General features: G+C 70.2%; 1 protein-coding gene across 1 annotated transcript in view; it reads left to right on the plus strand.

The window, feature by feature from the left end:
• The window catches only part of MEGF6 (multiple EGF like domains 6), a 24,626-nt gene extending 14,656 nt beyond the window's left edge, over positions 1–9,970 (plus strand). The window contains 25 exon segments of the mRNA XM_079777891.1: positions 3–53; positions 56–88; positions 543–628; positions 630–675; positions 923–1,050; position 1,052; positions 1,152–1,183; positions 1,185–1,284; positions 2,060–2,188; positions 2,276–2,404; positions 2,706–2,834; positions 3,156–3,284; positions 3,595–3,723; positions 3,830–3,958; positions 4,061–4,189; positions 4,327–4,458; positions 4,575–4,703; positions 5,197–5,325; positions 6,205–6,333; positions 6,446–6,574; positions 6,805–6,933; positions 7,011–7,139; positions 7,578–7,706; positions 8,390–8,437; positions 8,631–9,970. Of these exon segments, the coding sequence (XP_079634017.1) occupies positions 3–53; positions 56–88; positions 543–628; positions 630–675; positions 923–1,050; position 1,052; positions 1,152–1,183; positions 1,185–1,284; positions 2,060–2,188; positions 2,276–2,404; positions 2,706–2,834; positions 3,156–3,284; positions 3,595–3,723; positions 3,830–3,958; positions 4,061–4,189; positions 4,327–4,458; positions 4,575–4,703; positions 5,197–5,325; positions 6,205–6,333; positions 6,446–6,574; positions 6,805–6,933; positions 7,011–7,139; positions 7,578–7,706; positions 8,390–8,437; positions 8,631–8,692 (2,525 nt within the window). The 3' untranslated portion in view covers positions 8,693–9,970.
• Positions 9,971–12,499: the final 2,529 nt, after the last annotated feature.

The following is a 12,499-nucleotide window of genomic DNA, read 5'->3' on the forward strand; positions in this document are numbered from 1 at the left end:
ATTCTGCTCGTGCCGGGGGGCCCCCTGTGACAGGGTCACGGGGCAGTGCCTGTGCCCCCTGGGCGGACGGGGGATGACTGTGGGGCAGGTGAGTGGCAGGCGCGTCTGTGGTCCCCTCGCTCCCTGGGCTGGACCACTCGGGGGGGGGGGGGCCCGCCCCAGGCCATGTTCGCAGACCCCAGTCCTGGGCTGAGTTCGGGGAGCCTGACCCCAGGCCCGTCCAGAGGCTGTGGAGCCCGCGCCGGGCCCCCTGCGTCCGGGGGTCGGGTCCGTGCTGCCCTGAAGGCTGTGCCAGCAGAGGGCCCCCCCCTCCGAGGGGCTGTGTCCGCCCTCCAGGCTGCTGTTACTGCCTGGGGGTCTCCTGGCCCTGGACGCCCCGCGTCCTGCTGAGTCCCCCGGGACGGGGGGCTCCCTTGGTGATGGCACCCCGCAGTCTGCACCCTGCAGCCCAGGAGGGGCCGGGAGTCCCCCTCCTGTGCACGTTTGGGGTGTGGTGCTGAGCCGGGAAGACTGACACGCCATGGGGGGGGCCCGGGGGCTAGACTGTCCCGAGGGCCACTGGGGGCTCGGCTGCAAGGAGGTCTGCCCGGCGTGTGAGCACGGCGCCGCCTGCGAGCCCGAGACCGGCGGCCTGCCGCTGCCAACCCGGCTACACGGGCAGCCGCTGCCAGGACGGTGAGTGCCCACCGCCCGCAGCCCCCCCGAGACCCAGCCCCCACCGCTCACCCTCCCCTCGCCCTCAGCCCCCCGAGACCCGCAGCCCCCACTGCTCACCCCCCTCCGCCCGCAGCCCCTGAGACCCTGCCCCCACCGCTCACCCTCCCCACCGCCCTCAGCCCCCCGAGACCCGCAGCCCCCACCGCTCACCCCCCTCAGCCCCCGAGGACCCGGCCCCCACCGCTCACCCCCCCTCTGCCCTCAGCGTGCCCCGCAGGCTGGTTTGGGCCCGGCTGCCGCATGAGGTGCTCGTGTGCCAACGATGGGCACTGCCACCCGGCCACGGGCCAGTGCAGCTGTGCCCCTGGGTGGACCGGCCTCCGCTGCCAGAGGAGGTAGGCGGCCCCTGGAGAGGCTCCCCAGGCCCAGCAGCCGTGCCCCCCCCCGGGTGCCCGCGGGCTCCGCTGGCTGCTGGTGACCGGGCTCCGTTGCAGCCTGTGACAGCGGCCACTGGGGCCCCGACTGCAGGCCACGCCTGCAACTGCAGCGCCGGCCGCGGGAGCTGCGACGCCGTCAGCGGCCTGTGTCTGTGCGAGGCCGGCTACCGGGGCCCACGGTGCGAGCAGCGTGAGTCCGCCCCCCCGAGCTGTCGGTGTGCACGTGCACCCCATGTGCACACACACATGTACACGCCCCACACGTGTACACACACCCGCACACGCGCACAAGCACGCACACATACGCATGCACGCACCCCACACATGTATACCCCGCACACATGCACAAGCACATGCCAGCATGCACAGTCACAGACACATGTACATGCCCCACACGTGTACACACACACACACAAGCATGTGACAGCATGCGCAGTCACACATGCACACGCATGCACGCCGTGTACCAGATGCACACTTGCAAATGTTGGGGAACCTGGCCCTGCCCGCTTGCCCCAAGACGAGCAGGGGGTCTACTCCCCTGAGCTCACCAGCTCCCCTCCCAGCCCGAGCCCCACCCTCCCGCCCCCAGGGCCCAGCAGCAGGCTCCCCTGGGGCAGCAGCCGGAGCCCAGGCTCCTGTCAGCGCAGGGGCACCTGGAGGGGGAGCGTGGCTGCTGAGAACACGGGTTTGCCTTCCGGCGCCTGCCCTGGCTGCGGTGTTGGCTGAGCTGGGCTGGGGCAGGTCCTCCCACAAGTAGCCCCAAAGGCCTCCCCTGGGGCTCAGGCCCTGCCTGGGCAGGGGAGGGGCAGGGGCGTGGGGGTGAGCCCAGCCCGGGGGCAGGGAGGGCTTCTCCGTCCGCCAGCCCCAAACCCGTAGTCCCGGGCCGCGGGGATGGCGGGGGCCCAGGCAGGATGGGGGCTCGCTGTCACCCCAGCCGATGGCGGGCGGGCTCTGTCCCTCAGGGTGTCCCCCGGGCCACTTTGGGCCGGGCTGCGGGCGGCGCTGCCAGTGCGAGCACGGGGGCGCCTGTGACCACGTCAGCGGGGCCTGCACCTGCCCCGCGGGCTGGCGGGGAACCTTCTGTGAGCGAGGTGAGCGGGGCGGGGCCGGGCGGGCGGCCAGGCGTGTGGGCGGGCCTGGTGACCTGGCCGCCTCCCCATCACCGCCCGCCCCCGCAGCCTGCCCGGCCGGCTTCTTCGGACTGGACTGCCGCCACGCCTGTGACTGCACGGCCGGGGCGCCGTGCGACGCTGTGAGCGGCGCCTGCCTCTGCCCTGCTGGCCGCCGGGGCCCCCGCTGCGCCCAGAGTGCGTGAGGCCTGCCAGCCTGGGGGGTGCCGGGGGGCGGGGCGGGGCGGTCTCTGTGCCAGACTGGGGGGCACCGGGGGGCGGGGCGGTCTCTGTGCCAGACTGGCTCCCGGGGCCTGGCCTGGCTGTCGGGAGCTGCCCAGTGGCCACCCCGGGGGCACCGCTTCCCACGGAGGCCAGCACGTGGGCCCCTGTTTGTGGGCCCCTGAGGACGCCCAGGCCAGAGAGGGGCACGGTGGCCCGGGGCGCAGCTCCTCCTCCCAGGGTCTGTCTCCCGGGCCCTGACCGCCCTCTCCTGCAGCCTGCCCGGCCCTCACCTACGGGCACAACTGCAGCCAGGCCTGCTCCTGCTTCAACGGGGCCTCCTGCGACCCCGTGCACGGGCAGTGCCACTGCGGCCCTGGCTGGACCGGTCCCAGCTGCCTGCAGGGTGAGGCGGGTCTGGGTCGTGCTCCCTGCTCCGGGGCGGGTGCCAGGCTCACCGAGTGGCGGCAGGGGAGGCTGGGCCCTGGCCCCCGGGGGAACGAGGGAAGGAAGGGGCCGCTCAGGGCCCAGGGCCACGCCCCGCAGCGCTGAGCCCCACGGCTGGTTGGCGGTGGTGGGGTGGGGGGGGTCGGGGGCAGGTTGTCCTAGGAACAGTGGTGGGCGAGGCCCCTGCCCCCGATCTGCGGGGGGCTCTGGCTGGGCCTCCTGGGGGGAGGGGCGCGCTGAGGGCTGGCTGTGGGTGCTGCATGCCCTGCCCTCTCCCCAGCCTGCCCCTCCGGCCTGTTCGGCCAGAACTGCCAGCACGCCTGCCTCTGCCGGAACGGGGGCACCTGCGACCCCGTCTCGGGCAACTGCACCTGCGCGGAGGGCTGGGCCGGCCGGGCCTGCGAGCAGGGTGAGCCCCGGGGGCAGAGGAGGGACGAGGGGCCCTGGGCTCGGTGGGAGCCAGGGCTGGCACCCCAAAGGACCCCTGTGCGGCCCCCGCCCTCTGTGGCCAAAGCTCCGGCCTGGGGTGGTGGGTGGGGGGTGGGGCAGCGTCTGGCGTGTGGCCTGGGCCTGCAGTGTGACCAGCTCGCACCTCTCCTTCCTGGGGACCGGGATCTGAGGCTCCGGGAGCAGAGGCATGGGGGGTGGGGGGGGAGCAGTGTGTGGGGGGTCATAGCCCTGCCCCAGGAGGCGGGCCCTCACCTGTGCCCGCCCCGCAGAGTGCCTCCCCGGGCGCTTTGGAGCCGGCTGCCAGCGCAGCTGCGGATGCCTCCACGGCGGCCTCTGTGACGCGCACACCGGCGGCTGCCTCTGCCCCGCGGGCTGGACGGGGGACACGTGTCAGAGCCGTAAGTGGGATGGGCTGGGCGGCAGCGGGCGGTCAGCGTCCTGCAGGGTGGGGCTGCGTCCGAGCTGCCCGCGCCCCGGGGCCCAGCCCTGCGTCGTCACCCGCAGCCTGCGCCCAGGGCACGTTCGGGGCTCGCTGCGAGGAGCGCTGTGCCTGCCGGCGGGGCGCCACCTGCCACCACGTCACGGGGGCGTGCCTCTGCCCCCCGGGATGGAGGGGCTCGCGCTGTGACAGCAGTGAGCCCCCCCTGCCAGCACGGGGGTGGGGGGTCTGTCACCCGTGAGCCCTCCAGGCCAGTGCTGGCCCTGGGCTCCCCACCCAGCCCGTGCCCCCCGCAGCCTGCCCGCCCGGATGGTTCGGAGAGGCCTGTGCCCTGCGCTGCCAGTGCCCGCCGGACGCCGCCTGCCACCACGTCACCGGGGCGTGCCGCTGTCCCCCGGGCGCCACCGGGCCTGGCTGTGAGCAGAGTAGGTGACCGAGGGGGTGGGCCTGGGTGGGGGGTGGCTCGGTCCCTCCTGAAGCTCGGGCCACCTGTCCCCCCGAGCCGGGCCCCAAAATCTCGTGCCAAGAGGGGCCTCGGGGTGACAGGATGTCTGCTCCCCAGCCTGCCCGCCCGGCACCTTCGGGGAGAACTGTGGGCACCAGTGCCAGTGTCCCGGCGAGAACCAGACCTGCCACCCGGCCTCCGGGGCCTGCGTGTGCGCCTCGGGCCACCACGGGCCCGGGTGCCGGCAGCGTGAGTGCTGGGCCTGAGCTGGGCCGCTGGCGGGCAGGGGCGGAGGGCAGGGACGCGGGGGCTCTGCTGCGGGAGCCCCAGCCCTCACCCCTGGCCGCCGCCCCCACCCCCTGCAGGGTGCCCCCACGGGCGCTTCGGGTCCGACTGCGAGCACCGGTGCGGATGTCTCAATGGCGGCTCCTGCGACGCGGCCACGGGCACCTGCCGCTGCCCCCCGGGGGTCCTGGGCCCCGACTGCAGCCTCAGTGAGTGGCAGGGGGTAGGTGGGGCTCCTCCTGAGCTTCGGTGGGCGGGGCCCCCCAGTCTGCAGGGAGGACAGCGCCCTGCCCACCTGCCTCCCTGGCCCTCCCCTCGGCCGCAGGCTGGGGAGCTGGAGTGTCCCTGCAGGCTGTGTGCTGTGCCCCCCCTCCCCCCCCGTCATGCCACCAGGGTGATGCTCCGCCGTGGAGGCCAGCGGGCATCCTGCTGAGAGCAGGGCTTTCCCCTCAGTCACACGGGGACTTTCCACTCGTCTGGGGTGCCGGCTGGGGTGCCTGCCGGCTGGGGGGGCAGTGAGTCACTGTCGCCGGGAGCAGGCTGGGCCCCGTCGGGGCTGGGAGGTGCCCGAGCCGATGGGGGCAGAGGAGCGGGGGGTCTGCTCTGTCTGGCCGCCCGTGGATGGAGCCTCCGCCCTGCCCCCGACCCCACACGGTGGAGCGAAGGGGGTCACCAGGGCGCCCCCTCCCCTTCCTCCCGCAGCCTGTCCACGAGGCCGGTTTGGCGCCGGCTGCGCCCACGTCTGCAGGTGTGGGCCGGGGGCGACCTGTGACCCGGCGACTGGCTCCTGCGTCTGCCCCCCGGGGCGGACCGGCGCCCACTGTGAGCGCGGTGAGTGCCCTCGCCTGCTGCCGGGTGCCCAGGGGCCACTGGACAGCCCCGGGCGCAGCTGGGGGTCCCTGTAGAACCTCGCCTCCCGCCCAGTGCCCCCCGGGTCAGCGGGCCGCCCAGCACCACCCTAGCCTTCCCTCCACCGGGGCCCGGCTCAGGCCACCAGGTTACGGTCCACGTGCTGGGCCCAGTGGGGGCCGAACAGGGTGTCCAGTCCCGTGGCAGGAGGGCCAGGTGGCTGTGGAGCCTGAGGAGGGAGCAGCCTCCTGCTGACGTGCCCTGGGAGGGGGGTCCCCTGGGAGTGGGGTCCCCTGGACTGGGGTCCCCTGGGACTGGGGTCCCCTGGGAGGGGGGTCCCCGGTGCTTTCTGCAGGCCCAGGGCTGGGCCCCGGGAGAGGGGGGCCTGGAGCACAGGTCTTGGTGGAGAAATGGGGTGGCCCTGGGGACAGTTGTGGGGCTCACGCCCTCAATGGCATGCAGGTCCCACGGCCGTGCCCACAGCCCCTGCCGCCCTCTGGCCCTCAGAGGGGCTGGTGCCCCCCTGGTTGTCAGCCGGTGGCGGCAGAGGGTCAGCGGCCCCAGACCTGGCTGCAGCCGGGCCTCGTCCTCACCCCCGAGAAGCAGGGCAGCCGCGGGCCAATCAGATGAGGGGCAGAGTGCCGCCGCCTCCCGGACCCTCCGTCCCTCCCCGAGGGACCTCAGCTCTGGGTCGGGATGGACGGAGGGGCAGTATTGGGGTCCCTCCCCCACACGTGTGCCCCGTGCAGGCTGGGCCTGCGGGGTCCTGGGAGATGGTGGAATGGATGTCGGGCTGGGGGGACGGTCCCAGAGTGTCCGGCCTGGGCCGCAGCTCCCAACGGCGCCCACCTCCGTCTCTAGAATGTCCCGAGCACCGGTTTGGCGTGAGCTGTGAGCGCCGGTGCGCCTGCCGGCACGGCGGCCTGTGCCACCCCGCCAACGGCAGCTGCTCCTGCGGCCTGGGCTGGACGGGCCCGCACTGCGAGCTGCGTGAGTGCCCGCGGCCGGGCGGCGGGTCCCGGGTGGGCTGAGGGTCGGCTCCCGGGCCACCTGAGTCGGGCCAGTGCCTGGCAGGGGCCGACCTGCCGCTCTCCCTCCGCAGCCTGCCCCGCGGGGCGCTACGGCGCCGCCTGCCGCCTGGAGTGCTCCTGCCTCAACAATGGCTCCTGCGAGCCCACCACGGGCACCTGCCGCTGCGGCCCCGGCTTCTACGGCCAGGCCTGCGAGCACCGTGAGTGCAGGGCCCTGGCCTGGCACCCCCTTCCCACCTGCGCGGGGATCTGGCTCACCTGGGCTCGGGGGGCCTAGGAGACTGGGGTCATATCGGAGCCCGTGAACTCCCCCCTGAGCCCAGTTCGGGGGGGCGGGCCTCGGTGGGGAGCAGGGGGAGCCCAGACCCCTGAACCCAGTCCTTTGCTCACTCGGGTAAACTGAGGCCGGCCTCTCACCCGGTCACCCCAGCCTGTCCCCCTGGCTTCCACGGGCACGGCTGCCAGGGGCTGTGCCGATGCCAGCACGGAGCCCCCTGCCACCCCGTCAGCGGCCAGTGTCTGTGTCCCGCTGGCTCCCACGGCCAGTCCTGCGAGAAGGGTGAGTGCCCCCCGCTGCACCCCTGCCCGCCCGTCGGGTGTGGGAAGGGGGAGAGCTGAGTCTGCCCGCCCCCGCAGGGTGTGAGCCGGGCTCGTTCGGAGAGGCCTGCGGTCAGCGGTGTGACTGTGAGGATGGGGCCACCTGTGACCCTGTCACCGGCCACTGCCTTTGCCCCCCAGGGCGCACAGGGGCCGCCTGTGACCTCGGTGAGTCCGCGGCCCCTCCGGTGGGGGCACAGGTGTGGCTTCTGGACCGTGACCTTGGCCGGCCCTGCCCGTGCCGAGCGGTGGGCGCCCTCTGCTCTGCAGGGTCAGCTGTCAGGGCCACCCCGTCCTCAGGCCACCTGCGGGTTCCGGGGACCTGTGCCCAGGGAGGTGGGAGGAGACCCTGACCTGCCCCCACGGCCGGGATAGGAAGGGCCGCCCTGTTGGTGGTCTTGCCGTGGGGGCATCGTGACCGCCAGGCCCCCCATGGACAGGGAGGGACCTGGGGCGGTGGGTCTGGACGGGTGCTGGTACCCGGCGCTTTCCCACGGGAGAGCCCACGGGGCTGGGCCCCACAGGACCCCGCAGGACCCCACCCAGAGGGCGGCCGGGCCGGGTGGCGGTGGCTCCCCGGCTCAGCTCTCCGCCTCCCCCCCGCAGACTGCAGAGCCGGCTTCTTCGGGCCGGGCTGTGCCCTGCGCTGTGACTGCGGGGGTGGGGCCGACTGCGACCCCGTCAGCGGCCGGTGTCACTGCGTGGACGGCTACACGGGGCCCACCTGCCGCCAAGGTGAGCCAGGCTCTTGGGGAGCGAGGACGGGGACCCTGTGCCCCAGCCCCACCCCGGCCCAGGTCCGCCCCTCTCCCCGCGCAGTGCTGACCGGTCCTGGTGGTCTGGGGTTCCCATGGCTTCCGATGGGCAGAGTGTAACCCTGCGGCCCCTGGACCTTGGAGCAGGGCTTGGCAGGTGGCAGTCCCGAGCAGCCCCAGCCATGGGCCAGGGCAGGCTCCTCCCACATAGGCCAGGCCTGGGGGGTGGCGCCAACCTCGCCCGCCTGGTGCTCAGGACATACTATTGGTTGTGGCGGCACCTGGTGGTCAGGCGTGGTACTGCACCAGAGGGCCAGACAGCCTTGGGCAGCCTTGACGTTTGAGGGGGTGGGGTGCTGGGCCGGCCTGAGGCCCCTTGGGAAGACGGACAGGCAGGGCCTCGCGGCCCCCAGCTTTGGATGGACCTGGCTAGTTCTGTGGTGACATTTCCCCCTCCCCCCATCCAGCCTGAAGTCCCGTCTCCCAACCCTCCATGCTGCCTGGACAGGGCAGCGCTGGGAACACCCATTTCCGGGGGGGGGGGGGGGGGGCGGGGGGAGAGGCCCCACTGTTTGCCTAGGGGGACTCTGCAGGCCTGGGTTTCCCTCTCCAGTGCCCACCCAGGGGTGGGGCACTAATGGGAGTGCGTCTGTCTGCCTTCAGGTGGGCCCCCCCAGCTCCCTGGGACCCTGTCCCCAGCCCTGGGCCCAGGTAAGGGGCTGGTGGTGTTTGGTGCAGCTGGTGCATCAGCAGACTGAGGCGGAGGAGGGAGGGGTGTGGGCTCAGGTGGAACTGAACCTCAGAGAACAGCCTGGGGGGAGCTGGGAGGAGAGGCTGAGCTGGGGAGCAGGGGGAGCACGATGACCCACCTGGCACTGACCCCCCCCCTCCTGTCCCGCCGCAGCCTCCCAGGCAGCCCCGCACAGGCCAGCGCCCGGGCGCCGCCGCAGGGCCGAGGAGCGCTAGTGCAGCAGCGTGCCCGCGTCCCGGTGCCGCCGACACGACCCAGGGCTTGGAGCGCTCTCGGAGGGACGCCAGGGCCAGGACTGCAGCCCCCCTGGCTTCCGGGCTGTGGGCAGGGTGCCTGTGGAGAGGGTTGGACCCAGATTGTCTTGCCAGACATGCTCTGAGCAGCCGCTGCAGGGACCTGCACAGTGGCCTGGCAGCGGGAGGAGGCTCCGCCTGGGCAGCTCTGGAGCAAGCGGATTGGCCTGGCTGACGAGGCCCCCCACTCCCGCCACCGGTGGGGACTGCAGGCCGGGGCGGCTGCAGGTGCAGGCAGGCGTGGGCCTGCCCTCCGAGCGGGCTCTCTGGTGCTACACCCGGGACTGCGCAGCGCGGCCTGCAGCCTGGAAGGTCGCGGCGTATTTATATGACGGTATTTATGGGCAGTGGGTGTGCCCGCTGCACCCTGGGAGGCCCGGACTCAGGACTGCGGGGCTGGGGGCCCTGGGCGTGGGCTGCGGCACCTTGTGAAACGCAGGAGGCTAAGAAAGGAGCGCTTCCCGAGCCTGTGCGTGTGCTGCTCTGTGCGGGCGCTGGGGCGCGGGCACGATCGTCCTCCGACCGGAGCCTCCCCTGGCCAGGGAGGCCCCGGGTACCTGGCCCACTCGGCCCCTGCTCCACCCTAGCGATGGCTGCCAACAGGGAAAGCTGGGTTGACCCTGGTTGCCAGGGGCTGCCAGAGGGGCCCACAGCCCAGGCCCAGGGGTGGTGTGGGGGCAGCATGGAGCCCACCCATCCCTACTCCTGCCCTCCTAACCTCAGGCCAGAAACAGCGGCGGGGAGCGACCATCACAGGGCGGGGTGCCCGTGGAGAGGGTTGGACCCAGATTGTCTCGGCAGACACAGTCTGAGCTGCAGCCCTGCCCCCTCCCCTCCCACAGCCCCACTCCTGAGGCCACAGGGCCTCCCGGGCAGAGAACGGAGGGAGGTTCTGGGAAGCCGTGCCCCTTAGCGGACAGGGACAGCGGACAGCGGACAGGGACAGCGAGGAAGGCCAGTTAATGAGCCTGTCCTGGGACTCAAGTAAACACGTGACTGTCCACTTACCCAGAGGGGAGGGGTGATGGAGGCAGTTAAAGGGGAACCATCAGGGAGACTGAGTCAGGGCGGGCGGCATGGACACAGCTGGTGGGGTCTTCCCAGCCAGGACTGCTCCCAGGAAGCAGCCAGCAGGCAGAGAGAGAGAGAGAATAGAAGTGGATAAGGAAGGGTCACTGTCCATCTAATCCTATCTAATAAAAGAGTAATATGCAAATTGATCATACCTCTGCTACACCCACAAGCCAATCAGGAGCGAATATGCAAATAAACCCAACCAAGATGGCTGCGACCACAGAGAGCAGTAGGGAGGCTTGGGTTTCCCCGGCAATGGAGGAAGCCAAGCTTTCCGCTTGCCCTTGCCGGCCTAGGCCTCCACTCAATGCTACAAAGTTTCAATTATAGAACGTAAACAAATCCAAACAGAAATGGCAGCAGCCACAGAGCTGGAGAGAGCAGGCTAGGGTTGCCCCCAGCGATGGAGAAAGCCAAGCTTTCCACACACCCTGGCCTGCTTTGGCCTCCGCTTAAGGCTACAAAGTTTCAATTATAGAAGATACACAAATCCCAACAGAAATGGCTGCCGCCACGGAACAAGCAGAAGGTGTGGCTCCACTCCAGGCTACAGTTTCAATTGTAGAAGAAAAATAAACCCCAGATACCAGGGCCTCCGCTTGTTGCCAGAGGGTGTGGCCGGCCTGCAAACCACCACAGGCCCCTTGCCCAGGCTGCCCCACGTCCCAAGGGAACCCCCACCCTGGGCAATCAGGAAGGCAGGCAGGCGAGCAGTTGGGAGCCAGCAGTCCTGGATTGTGAGAGGGATGTCCAACTGCCTGTTTAGGCCTGATCCTACTGGACATCCCTCGAGGGGTCCCAGATTGGAGAGGGTTCAGGCTAGGCTGAGCAACCTCACCCCCCACCGTGCACGAATTTTGTGCACTGGGCCTCTAGTCTATATACATAAAAGCCTAAGTGACCGGTCGCTATGACGTGCACTGACCACCAGGGGGCAGGTGCTCAACACAGGAGCTGCCCCCTGGTGGTCAGTGCACTCCCACAGCCAACCTCCCATAGCCCCTCCCCCTGGCTGGCCCCTCCCACTGCCACCTCAGTCGGCCCTGATTGGCCAGGCCCAGGGTCCCACCCACACACAATTCTTACACGAATTCTTACCCGGGCCTCTAGTTTAAAGAGAAAGCCACAGGGAACAAGTTCTCAGACCGAAGGGCTCACGTGCAGCAGGACATCAGGAAGACACACACGACCCAAAAGCGTGGGGACGTCGCGCCGAGGAACGCGCTGAAACCCCGGGAAAGGGCCGGCCCCAGCGGCGTCTGACGCGATGACAGGGACACTCCGAGCAAAGGGACGCGGGCGCTGTGTTCAATGTTGAAGGAGAAAATCTGAAATCGAATCTGACGTCCTGTAAATGACCCCGCAGCACAGCCCACGCGCCCACGCTGCTCCTGGCGGTCGCCTGTGCCTGGAGGATGGCGGGGTGTGTGTGTGGGGACGCATGCGTGTGCGTGCATGTGTGTGCGTGTGTGCACGTGTGTGCATGGGCCATGAGCCAGTCGCACTCTCTAAACAACCTAGTGAATCAGCAACTGAGACCCGCCCCCCCTTGCACTGTCACAGGAGGGGGAGGGGGAGGGGAGGAGGAAATGAGTAGACGTGGGTGGGGACAGGCTGGGACCAGGCGAAGGGTGTTGGCTTACCCTCCACACCCCCTGGGGGATGTCTCCTCCCCGGGAGGCGGGAGGCGGGAAATACCGCGGAAGAGGGAGGAAGCCCTAAGGTAAGTGGTTACGAAGGACCCAGAACAGGCCCGGGCGGCAGCGAGCACCATCCACAGCGGTTCCCTGGGAGGGCGCACCTGGCCGCACGGACACGGGGACACGGCGCACGCGCGGTGAGGCTAAGGTCACAGAGCAGGAGTCTTAGCATTTCCAGGAAAGCATCACGAGTAACACGCACAGGCGCGGGCGCAGCGACGGCGGTGAAGCAGGTGGAAATCGGCCCCCCCGCCCACTGTGGCTTTCTCTCCAAAGCCCCAGCCGCGAGGCAAAGGGACATGCGAGTGAGACCTTCGCATAAGCGCTCACACGCTACACTTGGTGCTGATAGTCATGCTACATTCATGTGTGCACACATTCACGTGTCCATAAACTACACTCAGAGAATTTCTCCGAAGACTAATAAAGAAAAAAACTCTAGCAAGATGGTTGATCGTTTGAACGTCAAGCAAGGAAAAATATACAGAAAGAAACTTAACGGCAGACCCAACAGAGGGCATGATGCTAAGAAGGAATATCATCAACAACTGTGTGCCGAGAACAGGAAAAGGGGTGTGTTTTGGGGAAAATACAAAACGCCGAGGCATTGAGGAGGTGTCCCCCCCCACCCCCCCAGGCTGCGTCCCTGAGGGTGTGGCCTCAGCTCTCCAAAGCCACTTTGCTCCATTGACTGCCCCAGGCCGGCAGCGGGGGGCAGTGGCTGGCCGCCCTCCCCGGGGCGCAGGGAGAACGTGGAGGTCTGGGAGGAGTGGCCCTCGGTCCAGGGGACGGGCAGCGGGGCTCACAGGATGCTGCCCACTGGCTTCCGGAGACCACGCACACGCGCCTGCCCCCGGACCGGCGTGCCCACAGCGCTCCCCGGAAAGCAGGGCGTCCACCCAGCTCCCAGGGGGGACAATCCAGGCCCCCCATTTCCTCCTGTCCAGCAAGTGAG

Source organism: Cnephaeus nilssonii (genome assembly GCF_951640355.1).
Source record: "Cnephaeus nilssonii genome assembly, chromosome: 7".
NCBI lineage: Eukaryota > Metazoa > Chordata > Mammalia > Chiroptera > Vespertilionidae > Cnephaeus > Cnephaeus nilssonii.